Below are 22777 nucleotides of genomic sequence, written 5' to 3' on the forward strand. Positions count from 1 at the left end.
CCATATCACCCTGACATGTAATAACCAGAAGAAAACATTTTGTTTCTTGCATTTCACTCTTTATTTACTGAACGTCCACAGAGGCTGCAGCAAGTTCAAAGGATTGTTTAGGAGATGTGACATGATCGAAAAGCAACAGCAGGGCAGCCTGAATGCACTAAAGAGCTGCCCGCTGGCCCTCGACCTCAGGTCAGGCACCACAGAGGGTCTGTTTTCAAGCCTTCCCGTCATCAACATGCCAGTCTCCAAACCCACCCATTGACAGCCACTAGAAGGAGCAGTCTAGGAATCCTTATACTTCAACTTCATACTGTTCAAATTCTTGTAACAATAATCCAATTCACAAAGGTTAACATTTTTTAACTCGTAACACATGTAATCTTGATATTACAGGGTTTCTGCGGGTCTTAAAAAGTCTTACTTCGCCCATCCACAAATTAAGGCTTTAAATCGGAGTAGAAAGGTCTTAAATTCATTAAATAATAGCATTAAATGTATGCACTTGAGAGAGGAAAAAAAATCATATTCCTCACAATTTTTGTCTTTTTCCCAATACAAATATCTAAACAGCCTTAAATCAAGACACATCAAATTACAACACATATCATGAAAACTTGATTTTTCTAAGCCAATCGATTTATCTTTTTGCTTTTCTGTACATCCTGTTTTACGACATCTTTAGACATTTGAACGGGAAAACAAGAAAAATCGAGATTCCCTAGACATTAAGATTTAAAGAACATATTGACGTATTGCTTTTCCCTTTAATTTATTCCTTATATTTTCTTTAACTGCTTTTAAAAGGGTCATAAAGTTCCCTTCATAAAACCTGCAGAAACCCTGTTTTGACTATTTTAACACATTTAATGCTGGAGAGAGAGAAAAAGTATCTAGTGATTTAAAGTTAATCGGCCGTTTGAACAAGCTGACGGAAGTATTTCAAGATGTCTTCCCTAACTTCAGATACGTTCACTCTTGGAAACCACCTCATCACAGGTCTGCCGTCTGGACCCACCAGAAACTTCTCAAAGTTCCACTTGATGTCGTTGATTTTGAGAGGTTCCCAAAACAATCTGTTGGTGGGGTTACCGAAGCTGTCTCCCACCGGTGGGCAGGCATTCTGAAAGAGAAAGAGCCTTCTTCACTCTTTACTGGCACTGATGATTCCATGAAGAACCTTTAACATTGCAGTTTACTTGAAGCAACAGATCTCAGATAGAGAAAAGTAGTCCCCAGAAGTATTTGTGACACTGGACCACAAAACCAGTCAGTATATTTTTAGCAATAGCCAAAAAAACATTTTATGGATCATAATTATCGATTTTTCCTTTATGACAAAAGTCATTAGGATATTAGGTAGAGATCATGTTCCATGAAGATATTTAGTAAATTTCCTACCGTACATATATCAAACTGTAATTTTTGATTAGTAAAATGCATTGGTAAGTTATAATTTGAACTATTTAAAATGTGATTTTCTCAGTATTTAAATTTTTTTTGCACACATAGATTCCAGATTTTCAAATCGTTGTATCTCGGCAAAATATTATCTTATCCAAATAAACCATACATCAATTGAAAGCTTATTAATTCAGCTTTCGGTTGAACTATAAATCTCAATTCACACTTAAGACTGGTTTTGTGGTCCAAGGTCACATTTGGAGTGTTATTGCAAAATTGTACAATAAGAATAGAATTAACATGTAATTGAATAAGTATTATAAAGTAAAAAAGTTTATTTTCTTGTATAATGTACTTAAATAATCAGTATTTCTTAATTATTATTATTATTATAATTTTTGCCTACAACTTCAAAAAGTGAACATGCAAAAAGTGAGTACAAGCCAAGATATAACAATAGCTATTCTTTGTTTGTTGTTTGGTTTGATATAATTTTATATTTTCTATTGTATTAATTGACCTGATATCTTAATGCTTTTTGGGGCCTCTATGTAGCCTATTCCGAAATGGGTAAACAGTTTTAAATTGAATTTTACTTCATTTAAATTGACAATTTTTTTTGATATAGGCTTTTCTTGCAAAAGGTGTTGCAGGCAATTTCAGATAAAAAATAAAATAAAAAATCATTATTGAGCAATGACCAACCTTTAAAAATCTGAAAAGAGCGTGTTCATCGACTCCATTCACATCCACCTTCTCAAATAACTGGAAATTTGGAACAAATCCATTGCCTGGACGGACATACCTGTGAAGACAAGGAGAAATCTGTTTCATCATGGGTCTGTCTATAAGGAAAACAAATAGAGACTTGAGAGTCATGGCCAGAGAAGTGGCTTCAGATATCACTCAAGACAAGAGCCTTTAGGTTCAAGATATATGATATGTGCAGTAATTTAAAGGGGATGATGGATGAGAAAGACAAGCTAATCGCACACTGTCTGATGCTCAGGTAGTTTTGGCTCATGAGTGATGGCCAGTAACCTCAAGGTTAAAGAAACCTTCAGTCTTTTTTCCTTAAAGACTGTGTCTTCGAATACTTGTTGAGTCATTTATCTTTTTAAAACTGCACACTCTTGCACCTTTAATCCACTGTTTTTAAGAATATTTTCACATCTCTTAATATTTTAAGCTTTTATTTTTTCAATTTTTAATAATTTTGTTATGTGCTTTTGTCATTTTCATGATTTGTTAGATATATATTTCTATTTACCTTTTTCATTTATTTCTAGTTTTAGTAATTCAAATTAATTCAAGTTTAAGTTTCCATCTAAATACATCTTATTAAAAACAACAACAACAATTAAATAGTTTATTAGTTTTAGTAAACAATAACACTGGTTTCATCACCACTATTAAACATCTCTATTTTCAAAGAGTGACATGAACTCACTTTAATGCAGAAAGAATTTCATTTTTTTCTCCAGGCTCTTGCAACCCAAATTGGTTGCATGGAAACCCAAAGATAGCGAATCCAACATCTCGTAACTCCTGTTGCAGTGCATTCAATTCTAAATCGCATAAAAAACTCATAGTCAATACAGTTATCATGAACAAGTTTCATATTTGCTCTTCAAGCTTTGTTGTCATGAGGTCTAAAGTATATATTTGCAGCACACATGAATTTGCAAACATGAGTAATGTTTGTATATACTAATATTTGTGTTAAGTGAAATAATGTGCACACTTACCCACATACTGGAAGGTGAGTCCTCAGTAGGTGGCCACATTGACAATGAGGACATGCCTTCCAGCATAATTGGAGAATGGTATGTACTGGGTCCCATTTAGGGTTTTCAAACCATAGTTGTGTATAGTGTCACTGACAGCTGGGTTACAGACCTGAGACAGACAAACAATAACTATATATCTACACACATATACTATACTATAATAAAATATTTCTTCAGCATGTTAGAATGATTTCTGAAGAATCATATGACATTGAAGATGGGAATAATAAATAATAAAATATAAAACATTAAAACAGAAAACAGTTAGTTTAAATTAGAAAATATATTTTACAATATTACCAGTATTTTTCATCAAATAAGCAGCCTTGGCAAGCATAAGAGACTTTTTTCAAAAATATAAAAAATTGTTCCGTACTTAAATTTTGAATTATTTAAACATTGCAGTGACCTTTGTATTTTCACTTTAAAATTGTGAAACCCCAGGTGCACTCTTTATCATTGAACCAGTTAATTTTCAAGAAAACTGGATGTGACTTATATGTGAGTAAAACAACTGTAAAATCATGTAATCTTAATTCTTATTATCATATAATAATTCTGTTTCCCAGAACAGAAATGTTTAGGGTCATATCACCTTGAAGCTGTAGTAGTGGAGTTAAAATACCCTGACCAGGTAAAGTAAATGTTTACCTTTATTTGACTTTTGCTGTTTGGTATTTGAAGTGCTTAAAAACAAACAAACCAAAAAAAAAAAAAAAAAACGTTACAAAACATTCTGTTATTTTACTATCTATAACCCTGGACTTAAGAAATGAACATGATTCTTATATTTTCCCTCCATTTATTTAATTATTTTCTGCCTCAGTTACTGTGGCAACCCACTGCACCTGCTGCTGCATGGAGAAAACAGTGCGCACGATCAAATCACACTGATTTATGGGCTATAACCTCAACATCCTTATAGCATCGTGTTAAAACCATGCTTTAGTACAGAGATTATATAAGAACAGTGTTCCAGTATTCACTTTTAAGCTTCAATGTAACACACACATATTTGGATGTTGTTTACTCAGTCTATTGCTTTAATAACAAGCAATGCCTTTACTTTAAATAAATAAAAAATTGCATTATTATCCTGATTCCCTTTTTCTTTATTCCTGGTTTAAAGTTTTATCCAAATGAGCAATCCAGTATTACCAAAGTAGCATATTTTAAAGACTAAAAACTGTATAGTAATTAACATCTTACCTGGGTATCTGGTAGTCCACTAACTTTATGTAGAAGACCAACCAAGACCAGAGCAGAGATCCAGGGATTCTTCTGGTTCCCCATGAGGGTGACGTTTGGCCCCTGCAGGGTGTCTGTGTGTCATCTGAATGAAGCGTGGCTGAGCTGGAGATAAAAAAACAGTGGAAGAGAGTGACGCAGACTAGCCAATAATATCCAGCCTCATCCCACATATTGACATAGTGAATACAGCCATGCCCTGTTTATCACAGCGCTGAGCTATTTTGTTGCAGTCTAGTTCGCTGTTAATGTGTTTGTCATTTTTATTAAAAGAATTATTGTAATGTGATAAAAACCCACCAATCTGTTGTTGGCTTGATAGTGGTGAAAAAGTTGAATTATTTTTGTCACAAGTCTTTCAACATCTCTATTGCAACACTGATATCACAAAAAGTGCAGGAAGTCATTTCACATGCATTAAAACAATTTGAGCAAGAGAATAACTGTAAAACTCACTGTAAAAATGACCTTCAAATCTTTATTTTTAATATTTAATAATGTTTCATTCAGTGTGTTACTTGCTGATTCTTAGTAATCGATTGTGAAATTTCTAGCAATGTCTGAGTTATTTTTTTTTCCAGAATAGTCTTTGTTTAGAGTTTATTAAATGCATACCTTTTCATATACATTTAATGACATTGTATAGAGAAGAAACCTAAAAATATTATGTGGGATCTTGGATTGTGAATGAGTTTTCTGAAGCCACATTCAGCATGTAAGAAGGAGAGCATTCTCATTTCATAGGTGCCAAAATTATTCATCTTCTTATACAACACAATGACGAAAAATGACAATTTATTATTACTCACCTTGACTCATTCCTACTGTAGGTACTGTCCTCACAGACCCATAATTCTTAAAATGGTATAAAGACCTACAGCAATGAAGTCCCAGTTTTGCATTTCACTCTGGCTATGTTTATAATTCTCCTTTTACTAGCTCACATGGCACTGCATTGCACCTGCACATACTGGTTGCTTTATATTCTATACAGCAGCAGGCAGCTTCCGATAATCTCATGTTAAGCTTCTGAGAGTATCAAAGGATAAGTTTAAGTACAGTTAAGCAGCAGCTTTCAGCTATTTATTTATTTAAATTATGAAAGCTGTCAGAGTAGTAAAAACACCAAGCGCTGTTATCTTATGCAGCATTTTAAACTTGGTCTTATACATTTAGCATATACATATAGGCCTAATTGTTATTTTTTACTAAGATATGATAAAAACAACATGTAAATGATACATAAAGGCTGTGCAAAATCAAGAACATTAAGTGCAAAATAAATATTTTGGAAAAACTAGATATTAAACATTTCATTATGTTAAACATGAATAATCTAAGAGGTTGCAGTGCAGCTGCTATGTCAACGGAAACAGATGCCTGCTATTTCAACTGTTATAGTGTGTGCAGAACAAATTACTTTTGATCTATTGCACAACACTGACTTAACTTTATATTCTGTATAAGCAGTTTCTATAATGTTGATTCTTGTGTATGAGAAAAAAGGGTAAATGCATAAAACATAGCTATGACTTGACTGAGATTCAATGGAGAAAAATACAAACAAATGGACATAGAAACATAATTTTTTGTTGTGTAAGCATAATGATAACTAAGCTACAGGTTCACTAAGACATCCACCAAAGACTTTTTATTATGTTTTGCATGGACAGCATTTTATTGACACAAAAGTGGAAAGAAGGCGATCGCGTATGACAAAACTTGCCATACAAGTGGAAATGGGGGAATTGCCACTAAAATTAAGAAGGATTCATTCAACTGATGGCTGGATGGCAGGGACATAATGACTCTCATCCCACAAAAGCAGTATTGCAGGATTGCTGGGAAAATGGAAGAAATTTAAAGGAAAACTTTGGTCGAATAGGAAGCAATGTATCAAGAGAGTTAGAAATTGTTTAATCTGCGAATAAGCCCTATATGGTAGTTAGGGTAGGTTTGTGCTTGAGGAAAAAAGGAAACCAGAGGAAGAATTTCATTTAAAAAGCATATTTAATAATCAAGTAGGAGGAAATTATAGTGAATTTATACAGATTTATACAGACGGATCTGAAAAAACAGAGACAGAACAGGGCTTGGGGTGGCCATTCCAGGAAAAGAACATCTAATAAATTAGGGGTATATGCAGTAGAGATGATGGCAACTTTAATTGCTTTGCAATGGGTGGAAAAGTTAGAGCAGGAAAAGGTTTTGATATGCTCAAATTCTTTATCAGTCTTGGCAAGTTTAATGTCATTTAATTCAAAAGCTCAGCAAGATATCCTGTTTGAAGTGCTTCATTTAAACACAAGAATAATTTATAAGGGATAGGAGGTAAAATTTTTGTGGGTCCCAGGCAGCTCATGTTGGGATTACGGGTAATTACGAGATGACGGATAGACTGGCTAAAAGGGCACTAACAATAGAGAGCGTAGAAATGCAGGTTAAAGCGGAGGTTAAATTTATAATTTGGAAGAAAATCAATAAAAGGTGGCAAGAGAGGTGGGATAGAGAGGGAAATTCTGAGAAATGTTAAAGAGGATAGGGTTGTAATTGAAAATAGGAGAGAAGACGCAGTGATGACTAGGTTAGGGCTGGGACACTGTTCACTGAATAAAACACTAAAGATAGCCAGTTAAGTACCAGATAGGGTTGTGTGAGTGATGTCGAAAAGAGGAGTCAGTGGAGCACATACTCATGACTTGTAAGAGATATGAAACACACCAGGTGATGAAGAATAAACTGAGGGAGATCAGGGTGCAGGAGATCACATTAACAGGGTTACTAAACATAGGACACAGAGTAGAATATTGGTTAAACTTTTAAGGGAAGCAGGAGTTTTCAACAGGATTTAATGGATAATTGAACTATGATCTGTGTGTGTGTGTGTTTATGTGAAGGGTCTAAGTGAGTGCCATGTAAGTGTAGGAAAGCGAATAGATTTAACGCTAGGCGCTCTAGCGGTTGAAAACACATAGACAGTAAAAACATAACTGAATGCATCTCGCGGAAGAACATTAGCTGGAGCTACTCTGTTTATGTCTTTGGCGAATCACGCAGGTACTGAGCTACTCCGCAAAGGTACCCCGAACCAGTCTAAATAGTCCGAATATAAACATTTATTATAGGTGTACCGTAGTGATTCAGGACAAGCCAATAACACGGTTTAGAAAATGGATTCATGCTGTACCCGCTTATTATATAAAATTGTGTAAACTTTGAATACAAAAAAATTACGGACTGCAACTTGACCTATTATCTTATCCACACTCCGGGGCAGAAAGGGGGGCGATAATAGACCAATAAGCTGGATGGCAACCGCCGTTAAACTGGAAAGAAGAAGAAGAACACGTACGATGACGCATGATCGTTACGTAGGCAGCAGGAACTCAGTCAGAAATGGCGACGTTGCTGCAGCCTGAGAAAGTGCTTTATCTCGTCCGAGGCGAGAAAAAGACTCGATTTCCGCTCTCTCAGCTGTATTTTTGCCGATATTGCAGTGAGCTGCGATCTCTGGAATGCGTGTTACATGAAGTAAGTACCGCGGGGTGTGACATTAGTGGACACAATGGACGTTAGCCATGCTAAGAGCGAGCTAACGGGCTATTGATGACAGTGTTGTTCCCGCCTATCATTAGAAGTGGAACGAATTCTGCTTCTGTGATTGGCTAGTTTATCCTTCTGTCATACATTTTACGGCAATAGAGCTATCCAATTGGCTGTGTAACCAGTCAGTTAACATCTGCACCGCCCACTTTTTTTAGGGATCTGAGCTGTTTTTATAGTCCTTGGATGTGACAAGCTAAAAGCAGTATAATTCTGAATGAAATGAAATATCTGTTGTTCGTTCTTTTCCATTATGTGCATGGGTACATAAAAGAATGAGGTTCTGAATCCAATGTGTTGCATGAAAACAATGTTTGCAGCAGCCATTCTTGTTATTTTGAAGGCATAAACCCTACCACACCCTGTACAGAGAGCTTGGGCTATTTTTATTTATCTACTTAAGTAATGTGTGAGCTTTACCTTATGTACAATGACGAAGTTCCATTTAGTCTTTCTTTACTTTCCAATACATGTTATACAGTTTCCTTGAGCTAAAACACATTTGCTTTGTTTTATAATTATTTTTGGTGTTATGACTGTTATGTAGGTCGATTCCCATTTCTGTCCCAGCTGTCTGGAGAACATGCCTTCAGCTGAAGCCAAGCTCAAGAAGAATAGGTGAGCCGCATCTGTGCTAAATATCTGACAAGCTTGTGAATTAATAAGGGCAATACTCACAATCATCTGTACTTTGGCATTTGTCATTAACTAATTTCATGCTTGCCATATTTATACGTTTTGACACTCTACTTTTTACATTTATTTAATAAACGGATTGATAATATATCAGGTCTCACAGATTGTGTTTCCTCGTAATGCTGTTGAATGCTTTGTGGTCCACTGGTTTCAGGTGTGCCAATTGCTTTGACTGTCCATGCTGTATGCACACCCTCTCCACACGGGCCACCAACATCCCAGCACCACTGCCTGATGACCCAACCAAAACCACAATGAAGAAGGCCTACTACCTGGCCTGTGGATTTTGTCGCTGGACCTCAAGAGATGTAGGCATGGCTGACAAATCTGTGGGTGAGTCCTGGCACTTCCTTGATGTGGATATATGTACCAGTGTCTGTATTGGTTCATCAGCAACTCAGATGATTTGAACTTTAATCTGTCCTATTTAATCAAAGATAGTTATTTTGGTTTAATTTGAATGGTTTAAGATCATTGTTGTATTTATGTGGGGTAATTTTATGAATACTATAAATATACATGAAAACTTGTAATATTTGGACTAGAAGTGATGCATTCACTTACTGTAATTTTGTAATTGAGGACATTTTACTTGTCACTTTTTGTCTGGTTAGAACAGTTTAATCTTCATGCACATTGTAGTAAACATCGTTAATTTTATATTTTAGCCAGTGGAGGATGGCAGGAACCAGAAAACACTTATACTCAGAGGGTATGTCTAAAACAAGATCTCCGTTTATTTATATTACATTTTCCATCCGGCTTTCTCAAGCTGCTGACAGATCAGTTATTATCTCTATATAGATAAACAAGCTGATTGAGTATTACCAGCAGCTGGCCCAGAGAGAGAAGCTGGAGAGAGACAGGAAGAAGCTGGCACGAAGACGCCCATTCATGCCTCAGGCGTTCTCGGTAAACATTCACACCACTGTGTCTAGAAACACCCTTCTAACCTAACATTTATTTTCAATTTAGTAAGCACTAAACGGGTGTGGTTTGTCTTGTCTAGAGTCTAAACTTGGGCAGAGTCTTGTCGACATACTAAAAATTTACACTTAATTACTGCTGTTTTGTGTTGTGATTATTTATTTATGTTTTTTAAATTGTGAAAATGTGCAATAAATTAAATCATTATTTTTGCACATTTTGTACTGAACTAAAATCATCTTTACTTTACATTTGCATCAAAAGTGGCAAAAGTTTACCAAACCTAGCATGTTTTGACGTGACTACAAAACATTACATTAAAGTTTAAAAGTCTGGGGTTAGTAAGCTTTTGTTTTAACCAAGGATGCACTGAATTTAGAGAAGTGAAGGCTTGAAATGGTTAATTTTCTAACCCTGTGATACGTGACTGGTTACTGACATTACTTTGAGCTGCATGTCTTGTTCACTAATGCAATCCTTATTTCCTTGTGCCACTTTAATGTTTGGTTGAATGCATTTGTTTCACTTGATTCTATCTCTCTCCTTTTCTTTGCTTGTGCACGCTGATATTTTTGGTTTTATACCTCTCTCCAGCAACACACTATTCACGTGGTGGTGAGTGGTATTTTTCCCCCTACAATTCTTACATAAACACTAAGAAGTTCTTTCTTTCCCCCCAGTCCTTCCGTCAGTTTAGCATGTCTAATCTGTTACTAAATGACTTTGCTGATCACATGAGCTTCACTGTTGCTACTTGGAATTCTATGCACAATCGAATCTTTGTATTTGGCAGGCGATATCTTTAATTGGGACAGTACTGGTTGGCTGGTATTTATGTTTGGAGTTTATTAATGATGTTTGAAGTTTAGCTGCGATTTAGAACGAGATTTCACCCAAAATCAATCATTTAGTCAATCAATCGGTTTCTTGGAAAGCAGGTTTTTGGACAAAGTTTGTACTTTAACTGTTAACTATTACTAAATGCACCGTTTCAGCAAACACTTTGACACTAGCATTCATCTAATAATAATAATAATGAGCTGTACCTTAAACCTACAATAGCTCTTTATTATCATAGACTTAAGTGGTCTGTATTTATGTCTGAAAGGAGAAGTATGGACTGGGAACCAGACTACAGAGACAGAGATCTGGAGCCCCAATCAGTGCCCTGTATGGCCTTTCGTGAGTATTGCATTTCAGAAACATTTGTTATGGTACATCCTTCTGCTTAGTGGTGTTTGTTAAGGCAGGTTTAATTATGTTGAGTACCAATGTCATTGATTCATCACATTTTAAATTATTGTGGACTTTGTCTATATGATGCTGTATTATTTTCAGATTAAAAGAAGGGGAGGACCAGAAGGAGATCACTATAGAGCCAGCGCAGGCTTTGGATGAAGTGGAGCCCCTGCCTGAAGACTATTACACTCGCCCTGTCAACCTTCCTGAAGGTTGGTCTCATCCTTGCTTCACGCAGTAATACTACTTAATTACTATTTAAATTTCACACCATTTGTAGTGCAGTAATCATAGGCACAGCCATATATATCCAGACTGATTTTTGAGGTCGCATGTTTTCAAGATTAATTATGTAAGAATTGAAATTGATTTAGTTGAACCAAATTTGCTGTCCTTAGGTGATCGTGACTAGATCTTATTGACATGGTTATATGATGGGGAAGTTGTGGCCTAGTGGTTAGAGAGTTTGACTCCTGACCCTAGGGTTGTGGGTTCGAGTCTCGGGCCAGCAATACCATGACTTAGGTGCTCTTGAGCAAGGCACCGAACCCCTAACTGCTCCCTGGGCGCAGCAGCATAAATGGCTGCCCACTGCTCCGGTTATGTGTTCATGGTTTGTGTGTGTTCACTGCTGTGTGTGTGAACTTTGGATGGGTTAAATGCAGAGCACGAATTCTGAGTATGGGTCACTAGGGGTGGGCGATATCTCAATATTTAAAATATATCGAGATATTTTTTAAACACGATATGGATTTTGACATATCGTATATATTGATATATTTAATTCTGATTCCGCCACTTTGTTTGTTTGCCTTCTCTGTGTTGTGCTCGCCCCCGCTCGCTCGCCCCCCGCCTCATTGCTTTTGTCCCCCATTCCCCTCGCGTGTACAGAACTAGTCTAAAAAAAAACCAAAACAATGATTTCCGCGATGCAGAGAACGCGGACAGAATAGCGGAATCCAGTCATAAAAACGGAATTTAAAGTTTAACGCGGAATGTCACGGAATTTGCCAAATTTTGAATGAATTAATCAAAAGTAGGTCATGCACTTACATCAAATCACGATATGGACAAATATCTGTAAATATTAACTCGGAAAAGTCTATTTAAATATAAATCCTGCATGTTCTGCGTGTCTGTGTTAATGAATGGCGCAGAAGTGCGTCTTCATTCATTAAACACGTGGAAGCACGCGTGACGCTCGCGCTGATTTCAGCGTCTTTCCTCTCACTAAATAAAGACGTGAACACAACATCTCCAGAACTGCACTGAGTCACTTCATGAGCATCTGACCATTTGATTTGAGTAAAACTAGCGTCATATATCACATCATAGACTGTAGTATCACATACACAGAACTGTAAAGATAAACCCGTCAAAATAAAAGTATTTGCCAGAAATCTATTACTATTGTTTAGCAGAATGTACATAGCCCACTACTACTACTATTAAAATGAAACGAACATAATTTTTTAAGGAATAATCATACAACACTTCTTCCATGTTTTATTTTTAATAGTAAATCCCCTTTGTTTACCAAAAAAAAGTTTTTCTTAATTTTAAATAATTAAAAGATAAATTAAATGAATGTTTTATGCCTTTATTTGATAACCAGAAAAATTTAAATACACAGAATTTCTGAAGGGAAAAAAAGATTTCACATAAGGCTATTTTAAGATTTTTTTTTAAACTATGTAATTAAGTTGGTTTTATGCATTTAAATAATTACACATGCTAAAACACAGAATTAGGTAACAATAAAACATATGGTGAAGAAAAAAATAAAACGTTTTTAATAGGGCCCTAAAGGTAGTATTTGGCATATTTGTTTTTGCAGTAGTTTTTGGGGGGTTATTTTCCTGTATAGATATCGAGATGTATATCGTATGTCGAGATATAGCAAAATATATCGAGATATATTTTTTGCTCCATATCGCCCAGCCCTATGGGTCACCATACTTGGCTCAATGTCACGTCACTTTTTGATGCATATTTTAAATGTTACTGGTGTTTCAATGCAGTAACGACTCTTCGCCAGAGGCTGCTACAGCCTGATTTTCAGCCTGCAGGAGCTTCACAGCTGCACCCCAGACACAAGCACCTGCTAATGAAACGCTCTCTGCGATGCAGGGTATGTCAATACATCCACAGCTTCTCTTTCACTCAGAAGAAAGCCATTCAGGAAGCTGCCATTGAATTACTGAGCTGATATCATTCAGCCTGATTTTCTTTTATATAGATTACCATGCAAAAGTGTGTATTCTGTAATTTTATTTACAAATACTTTTTGAAAGGAGTCTCTTATGCATCTGTATTAAAAAAAAACATTGTAATACACTATATTGCCAAAAGTATTGGGTCCCTTCTAATGAACAGGTTTGACGACTATAGTAATTTGTACCATGAGTACAAATCTTAATGTTTAACCATATAATGATATTATAGGGAATTTTTTGCTTCTTATTTTATAGCAACAGTTTGGACAGGACCCTTTTCTATTGTAACATGACAATGCAACTGTGTACAAGACAAGGTTAAAAAATAAATGATTGATTCAGTCAGTTTGGAAGAACTTGTGTCTGGTCTGCATAAAGCCAAGTCCTAATCCCCGCTAAGCACTTTTCCATTCTAAAGCCAGTTTTTATAAATATAAGCATTGACGTGGATTTAAGCACGCGCATGCTTTATAAATGAGGCTCTTTGAGCCAAAAACTCATCACCAAACACCAATAACTTGTACATACACTATATGTACAAAAGTATTGGGACACCCCCTTCTTTAGAACAGAAAAATGCACTTCCAAAACTGTGGTAACAAAGATGGAAACAATTCATGTATTTTAAATTTGTATTTCCATATCTTTTGAAACAGTTTTGGAAGTGTCTAAATGACTGTACCCATATGTACGAGTCATTGGTGTTTGGTTATGAGTTTTGGCTCAAGGTCTGCATTTAAAGTCACACCAGTGGTGTTCAGCTGGGATTAGGACCACTTGGCTTTATGCAGACCAGTCAAGTTCTTCCACACTGACTAAATCAATCATTTATTTTTAAACCTTGCCTGTTCATTAGAAGGGGGTGCCCCAATTCTTTTGGCAATATAGTGTATATTTTAATAAGTAATTTTATTCTTGTAATGGCAAAGCTAAATTTTTAGAAAGCCATTACTCCAGTCTTCAGTGTCACATGATCCTTCAGAAATAATTATATTTTAATAACCTCCCCTAATTCCCTATTCTACTGGGTATAATTACTTTCCTGCCTGATATGATTGTATTTCTTTCTTTCCTTTTTTTCCCCATAATGTATGTTTGAGACTATCTGTATGTTTCTGGACATTGGAGTAACCCATGAAAAAAGTTATAATAAATCATTCTAATAAAAAAGTGATAATAATAAGAGCACCAAATCAGAATATTAGAATGATTTATTATAATTGGTTTTCGTCAGTTACTCCAATGTCCAGAAACATACAATGCATCCTTGCTAAATAAAAGCATTAATTTCTTTTAAAGAACAACAAAAAAAAAAAATCTTAGTGGCCACAAAATACAAATGTATATACAATTATAGATTCTAAGCTCTGAGTACATCTGAGTAATCTGCAAAACTGTTAAATAACACTTTAAAAGTGCTGTTAATTACTGTTCCTCATCCTTTAATTTCAGAAATGTGAGCACAATCTGAGTAAACCAGAATTTAATCCAACTTCAATAAAGTTCAAAATCCAGCTTGTGGCAGTGTAAGTCCTGTGATTGTGACCTAAATTCTCTTATTTGCTGTTCTTAGAGCGTATATTTGATGAAATGAACCAACTAACGATTTTTTCTTCTTTACAGGAGCTACATTCCTGAAGTGAGAATCATGTCCATTCCAAACCTGCGTCACCTGAAGGCAAGTTTGAGTAATGCTTGGACACTTAACCAAAATTATGCAGTTTATTTATTTGTGTTCCATTTTTAATAAATTGTAAATAAAGCAAGATTTTTGAGGCTTAGTTTGGTTACACTTCTTTGACATTTAATCTATTGACTTTTCATTTGTAAGTGATTGTAGTGTTTTGCTGTAATACAGGAGAGTCAGGTTCTGCTGACCCTGACCAACCCAGTGGAGAACATCACCCATGTGTCTCTGTACACCTGTGAAGAAGGAGACCCAGATGATATTAACAGCACTGCTAAGGTAAAACATTACAGCTGAGCCTATATCTTTAACAGTACATTTAAATTATAATGAATTTTAAGAAGTGCTTATGTCTTGTAATGATGGCTGGTGGTCAGAGGTGTCAAGTAACGAAGTACAAATACTTCGTTACTCTACTTAAGTAGAAATTTGGGGTATCTATACTTTACTTGAGTAATTATTTTTCAGCCGACTTTTTACTTCTACTCCTTACATTTTCACGCAAGTATCTGTACTTTCTACTCCTTACATTTTAAAAATAGCTTCGTTACTGCTATTTCATTTCGGCTTGTTTTCATTCCGGCTTGTCATCATTCAAGAAAAAAAAAAAAAAAAAACCTATCCAGATAAACCGCGCCATCCGGATGGAGTGAATTTGATTGTGGTTGGATGAGAAGTATAAACATATACCATTCCGACACCCTATTGGTTTGTATCCGTATCTGTGCAGTTCTTTGTCATAAATACAGTTTACAAAAGGTCATGAGGGAGCAGTCGGTTTCTCATCTGTAAAGTTTTCGCTCATCACACCACAGCCGTTTCCTCCAGCGAAAATCTAGCCCCTAACACATATGAACAAACACATACTTTAATTACACTTATTTAAATATACTTAATTTAATCATACATACTTTACATTAACATTAATTTTGCCGTTGTCAAACTGCTTGTGCATTCAAAATCGCACTAGATTATTATTAAAATTAATGGCAAACTGATATTTCCTACTGACACACTACAGCAAAATATATAAATAACTGGCTTAAAACCCTTTTTTGGGGTGAAAATACAAATTTTTCCATAAGACTTTTGCACAGTACTGTATTTTAAAAACGACATTGTTGCTACTTTATAAAGAATGAGCATACAGTCGTTCACAGAATGGATTAAAGACCGTGACAGACAGCACTCATTTTAACTAAATATCAGAGAGATTGACAGGGATACAGTAGAAACATTATGTGTGGTTTTGTATTAAATAATGACCCAGATTGTGAAATACATTTATTAGCCTTAGATTAAGGGAAGCACAACTTGGGAAATGAGAGCATCCAAGCTGAAAGCTATGGATTTATTTTAAATATTTGTAATTTGTAAAGTTATCCAAAGTTTTTTTTGTGGTTCTTTTTTTTGTAAAGTATCGGTTCAGGCACTGTTTAGGAGCCGGTACCGTTTTAAAAGTATCGAAAAGGCACTGGACTCCACTTAAAAGTAATTATTTCTCACTGGCTCATTTACCAAATGGGTGCTTTCTCTTCGTCCTACACAAATTAAGCTACTGTAGGTAGTTCGGTAGCGAGACGTTTGAATAAATTAGCGTTAAATAAATTACTCGTTACCCCCCAAACACTGGACATAGCAGACGTATGTACCGAATACAAGAAGCTATCAATCAAGAAGGTATCAGGATTCTGACTTATTTTTCAGTTTTAGTTTTTGATGAATCACTTGGATTAATCATTCATTTTGACAGCACTATAATGTTTATTGTATACAGACAACGATATAAGTTGAATTGTTATTAAGCCTGCACCAATGTTCTTGTCCATTGCCCTCACAGATTCCTGCAGCTAAGCTTGGATGTACATTTACATTCCATTAAAGGTTATTGATGACATGCCTCTAAAGTTTGACTTTTTGCACCATAACAATACTTATTGGCAACTAGTCATCATATCTCTAGTTCTTTAATGTATTTGCATTGTACTAAAGTGCGTTCATTTTAAATGGGCATATATGCGGCTGATGAAGACCTGAAGGTCGAAACGTTGCTTGATTAAATTCCTCTGGAGCAGTAGTTTTCAGACTTCACTTCTATATTTGTCTATATCATTCAGTTGTCTTGCACCTGCGTCCTAATTGGATGTTTGGGATGTGCACACCATTTTTGTATTTTCATATATGTGGCTGAAACAGGTAGCCTAGTGCATCCCAAATTTTTCAACATGAACATTTTAATATAACATTATAGTCATTATGGCCTATGGCCTTTAGAAAAATGTTTTTTTGAGGAGGTGGGGTAGTGTACAATAGGCCCCTGTGGTGCGGCCTTAGCTTTTGTTCTTAATGGCATTTTTTTCCCCTTACATTACTTTTACTTTTATACTTTAAGTAGTTTTTTAAACCAGTACTTTTACACTTTTACTTGAATAAAAAGCTTGAGTTGATACTTCAACTTCTACAAAAGTCTTTTTAAACCCTAGTATCTATACTTCTACTTGAGTAATGAATGCCAATACTTTTGACCACTGCTGGTGGTTGTTTATTGAATTGGACAGGTGTGTTTATTTAGATTGAGCTGAAGCTGAAGCATGGCTCTCCAACAACAACCACTCAGTTCAGTCTCCAGACAGACATTATTAACCTTGAGTGGGCCACTGCAGTAATAAATGTGCTGCAGTGTGTCATTGCCTTGTGTAGTGCCCCCATGGTTTTATTATGAAATTTTGTTGTTTAATAGGTGCTGGTGCCCTCAAAGGAACTGGTCCTGGCAGGGAAAGATGCAGCCGCTGAGTATGATGAACTGGCAGAGCCTCAAGGTTTTCAGGATGACCCAGAGTAAGAACCACCTCTGCTGATGGATACTGAGAGCAGATAAACCAATTTAGCTCATTTATTACCAAGAAGATGAGATTGCAGTAATACAAAGTCAGAGGCACAGACTGTGTAGAGGTTATTTATTTATTAATAAGTAGGGCTGCATGTAATCTGCTTTGAATTTGAACATCAGTAGGGCCTTTCGCACCACTTCAGTTCCAGAACTAAATGTACAGTACTAAAGTACTGGGATGATTTTGCGCGAACTATTTCCCAGTAACATTTAAAGGGTTGTATTTGCACTGACCGTGTGTACTAGGATGTGACGTAAGCTGGTCGACAGCGAAGTCATTTGTGGGTGGCGGTCAACAACGAAAAAAAAGAACAACATTAACAACAGGATGATGGAGGACGCTGTGATCGCAGCTGTGTTTTTGTTGTGTCTCGCGGGTTTCACAATAATGGACATGGAATATCGACGTATACATAAAGCGATTAAAAGAACAGAAAGAAGGACTAAGAATCTCCAAAGACAACTGGCAGTGCTACATTTGCTACAAGTGCCTGCACTTCAGCATCCGTACATTAATCGCTGTTCATCATACTTGCGAAATAAATTGAGACAATGTTTACAGTATGTTACATGGCATTTTAAACCATGGCGGGTGAGGGTGTTTTCGTATGCGTTTGGCCAATCAATGTCTACTTACATCACGGTTAGTACCAGTTGTGCTGGTTAGACCCTGCTCCGGAGTAGGAGCTAATTTGGTTCTCCAAAAAGGCAGTCTGGTACTAAAATCGTACCTAGTTCCGGCGGTGTGAAAATGCCCAAAAGTGGGTAGTTCCACAATTAGTTCTGGTACTATGAAAAGGCACCGGCGGTGCGAAAGGCCCTAGTCATTCGCTAAGTGAAACCCCCAGTTCCTGAAATATCTTTTGGGTATTTTGATGATGCTACCAGGTACTGTATGACTTTTCTTTCTTCTGCTGAACTCGGAAGAACATATTTTGAAGAATGTTGGTAACCAACCTCTTGCTTTTCCTCATTGACTTCCATACTAGTCAGTGGCAACCAGCAACTATTTGGTTAAAAACATTCTTCAAAATATCTTCTTTTGTGTTCAGCAGAAGAAATATGTTTAAAACAACTTAAGGGTATGTAAATGATGACTTTTGATGATCCCTTAACTATAGTTGTATTTAAATCCAATCTGTGAAATTCTGCCATTTCCTACCACAATCAGTTTAGAAAACATGTCAAACTAAATTCATTATTAAAGCATTATCAACCGTGCATGCAGCAAAATGCTGATTACCACAGAAAATTATTGACCCCAGGTTTTGTTTCAAATCAGAAATTGTGGTTCGAGTTAAGGCGCTTAAATATAAGTGGTTTAACACAAATACAAGCTATAGGATTTATTTTCCAAGCTGTTCTTTTTGAAGTTGGAATACTTTTCAGATTAACCTCTGTTTATGCTTTTAAAAAAATGTTGTTGTGTAGTTATGTTTAGTATACAGTTATGGCTAAAAGCTTTGGCAGTGACAAATGTTGTGTTTGCTGCTTAAGTTGTTGTGGAGTTCATTCACATTGTTTCTAGATTATTGTGTAGAGTGATCAGATACATTTAAAATAATTGCTTAAAGCTTCATTGGGCAAGAAAAATTGAACTTTTAACAAAAAAGCTAATTTCACTGTTTTTTCATCCTGACACAAAATGACCAACTGACATTAATTGATTAATCATATCAGCAGCACATGTGAAAGTGTGAATGAGTACTAGCCAGGATAATAACTATCATACTTATTAGATTATAAGAGCAGACTGATTGCTATAAAGGGAGGGAAGAAATGCTTTCATTCAGTGTTCTTGTTTGCAATGGTTACCTCCAAAGAAACACATGCAACCATCATCGCTTTGCAAGAAAAATTGCAACAAAGAATATTGCACCTGAAAGAACCATTTACCAGATCATCAAGAACTTCAAGAAGAGAGGTTTGACTGCAGTGAAGAAGTCTTCAGGATGTCCCAGAGTGTCCAGCAAGCACCAGGACATCTCCTCCTGAGGAGTCCCCTACAGAATCATGTCTCCAGCAGTGCAGAGCTTGCTCAGGAATGGCAGCAGGTTGGTGTGAGAGCATCTGTACGAACAGTGAGGCCAAGGCTTGGTGTCAAGAAGGGCATTAAAGAAGCCACTTGTCTCCAAGAAAAATGTCAAGGACAGACTGAAAATCTGCAGGAAGTACAAGAATTGGACAGCAGAAGCCTGGTGCAAAATGATTTAATGTGATGAAGCTCCCTTTCGACTGTTTGGGACATGTAGAAAAATTAATTGTTTGGAGAAGAAAAGCTGAATGCTACCATGTGTCCTGTGTTGAGTCAAAAGTGAAGCATCCTGAGACAATCCATGTGTAGGGTTGCTTTTCAACCAAGGGAGTGGGCTCTTTCATAAGAATGGTATCAAAACGACCTGCAAGAGTGACTTCAGCCGTGTCATGATCCATGATTTTCTTGTATGATGGAGCACCATGTCACGAAGCAAGAGTGATAAAGAAGTGTCTCGAAGATCATTACATTTAAATTTTGGATTTGTGGCCAGGCAACTCCCCAGATCTCAGTCCCAATCTACAAATGCTGAAGCAGCAAACTTTGCAAAACACAAAATTTATGTCACTTCCAAAACTTTTGGCCATGATTGTAGTATATCACTGTTGTAGTTACAGTGGATAGCTGTACATATGCGTAAAACTGTCCACCCTTTTTGTGGAATTCCATACCCACTTATCAAACTTACTTACATACTCCTAGAACAGATGTTTGAGGGGGGGGGTGTGTGGAAAAGAAACCAAAGCTATTCGCTATATTATAAATCAGAATGAATTTGAAACTGATATTACAAGTTAAAAATGTAATTACAGCATGTTTAAGCTTTATTTTTTAGGTGAAAGCCAAAATTATTTTCTATGGTAATCACTATTATGCTACAAATGCTGTTGAAGTCTTGCATTTAGTCATTTTTCTTGGGATGTCTGCCTTTTAATCATCTGATATCATCGGTTCCTGCGTTTTTACTATTCATGAATAACAGTCTGCCCTCTTGTATCTTCAGTGTGGTGGCCTTTAGAAAGTCAAACAAGATTGGTTTCTTCATCAAAGTGATTCCGCAGAGGGAGGAGGGTGATGTCACAGTCGCTTTCAAACTCCGACATGACTTCCGGAACCTCGCTGCTCCGATCAGACCCACTGAGGAGGGAGAAGCCACCAGCGAGGCCATCTGGCTCACACACCATGTGGAGCTCAGCTTGGGCCCCCTGGCAACTTGAGAACATAACACACATGAGCTACACACAAACATAAACACACTTAGACACATAAACAGAGAAGTTAAACAACATGTGGCACTAAACTCACAAACTTACACAACCTCTCTCTTGCTCATGAAGACTCGTGTAAATATTATCACACACACACACACACACACACACACACACACACACACACACACACACACACACACACACACACTTCACATCACTTACAGGAACAGTTACTTAACAGTACACACACTAGGCCTACACTTGTGCTAGTGATCTTCTCGCTTTCTGTTTGTAGCGCCCCCTGCTGATGTATCTAAATGCATGTGATTACAGTGACATCATCTACTGTTATATTTCACGGTTCCAACTCTGTGTTCATAAACACATTTGGGTTAATGCTTTATCTAGTTTTTGTGTTAATTTAATATTTTGTATTTGCCGTAAGACAAGCAGAATGTTACTTGCAGTTGTGTGGCACTAATAAGTGAGACTAAGTCATTAGTTGTGAAACACATTTGATAACCAACTCTGTTTATCCTGCTATCTGTATTAAATCAGAGAGTGAACACCAGTGTATTCAGCTTTATTTAACTGTCTCATGGTAGTCGCTGGAAGTCCTGATTTAGGTTTTGATATGACCGCCCTAAATGTGGTTAAGCAGTCTTGTGCAATAAAATGTGAGAAAATTGATGGACCTGGATATGTTGTTGTTGTTATTATTAGTATTATTAGTATTACTAGGATTAGTATTAGTATTATTAGTAAAATGCTTCAACAGGGCTGTGTAGAGTAGCCCTGTTCAGTTTTCCTTTATATTCTGAAAATAACATTTAAAACATTTACTTAAAGGTATAAACTTTTTTTTTTTAATTTACAGGAACAGTTTAAATAATGTCTATCTATATGGCTCTCTTTTTGGACACTCATTTCATTATAAAAAAAAGTGAACGGAGACTACGGCTGTCAAATGATTAAAAACGGTCATAAAAGTAGTTGAATTACAGCATATAATTGAGTTGAAGTCGTTGAAGAAAAGTTAACCCAAGTTTAAGTAGTTGTTCATTGAAAAGCTCTACCGATTGTGTTCGTTTTAGTCAGACGGTTTCATTGAATTGGTTGATCCAAGTTACAAAACCGGTGATTCATTCATTCATTAACATATGCTGGATTCAAAACGACATGCTATTAATTTTGGGCAGTAAGTATTAGTATTATTCATCCATAGGGTTATGTAAAAGAGAGGTAAACAGCTTATTTGAAGGAGTGACGATAAATTAATGAGACCGTTTCGGTCTGTTTCTCACACAAAGCAGTGTCGTGACTTTTTGGAAAAAAAACCCCCAAAAAACCTGACCAACTCCATTACTAAAAAGGTTTTGTGCCTTTTTAAAGCTTGCCAGCCTCTCATCACCCAGTCATTATTGACACGAGTGACCAGGATAGTCTACAAACATTCTCCTTTTTCTGTTCCACTGAAGAAAGAAAACCACATAGCCATGGAAATGAAATGACATGACAGTGAGTGATTGAAGCATTTAAATTTTTAGGTAAACTTTTTTCTGTAAAGTTCAGTCAATGTTAGATGCTGTCCACTAGATGGCAGTCTATCATGGATAAAACGTTTGGTCTTAATGTTTGACAATGTGCAGTCAACAGACCAACCTGTTAGTAAATGATCCGTCTTAATTACTTGAAAGCAACATGTCATTAAATGCTGTTGATTTTTTTAAACTCAACTGAATGCTTAAATGTAAACTAGAGGCTTTAAAATGGCCTTATGTTCAGTGTTTAGACATTCACGCTAAGATGAATGTACTTTCCACAGGCCTTAATG

At 36.2% G+C, this 22777-nt stretch overlaps 1 protein-coding gene and 1 pseudogene across 2 annotated transcripts; one reads left to right on the forward strand and one right to left on the reverse strand.

Annotated features, from left to right (window-relative positions):
* Positions 1-37: 37 nt before the first annotated feature.
* On the reverse strand, positions 38-4544 carry LOC132109736 (glutathione peroxidase 3-like; annotated as a pseudogene).
* A 3247-nt stretch (positions 4545-7791) lies between these two features.
* Positions 7792-21633, forward strand: LOC132109735 (dynactin subunit 4). 2 transcript variants are annotated; one of them, XM_059516048.1, is made up of 14 exons: positions 7792-7970; positions 8590-8660; positions 8893-9071; positions 9407-9450; positions 9543-9650; positions 10260-10280; positions 10774-10847; positions 11004-11116; positions 12926-13035; positions 14573-14646; positions 14744-14798; positions 14979-15086; positions 17548-17645; positions 20736-21633. In XM_059516048.1, exons 1-14 carry the CDS (start codon positions 7836-7838, stop codon positions 20947-20949), a joined length of 1404 nt encoding a protein of 467 aa, XP_059372031.1. In that variant the 5' UTR covers positions 7792-7835; the 3' UTR covers positions 20950-21633. The 2 variants fall into 2 exon arrangements, with proteins under 2 accessions (XP_059372031.1, XP_059372032.1); XM_059516049.1 differs by lacking the exon at positions 10260-10280 and having other exon boundaries at positions 7793-7970.
* Positions 21634-22777: the final 1144 nt, after the last annotated feature.

This window comes from Carassius carassius, chromosome 29 (genome assembly GCF_963082965.1).
Source record: "Carassius carassius chromosome 29, fCarCar2.1, whole genome shotgun sequence".
Lineage (NCBI taxonomy): Eukaryota > Metazoa > Chordata > Actinopteri > Cypriniformes > Cyprinidae > Carassius > Carassius carassius.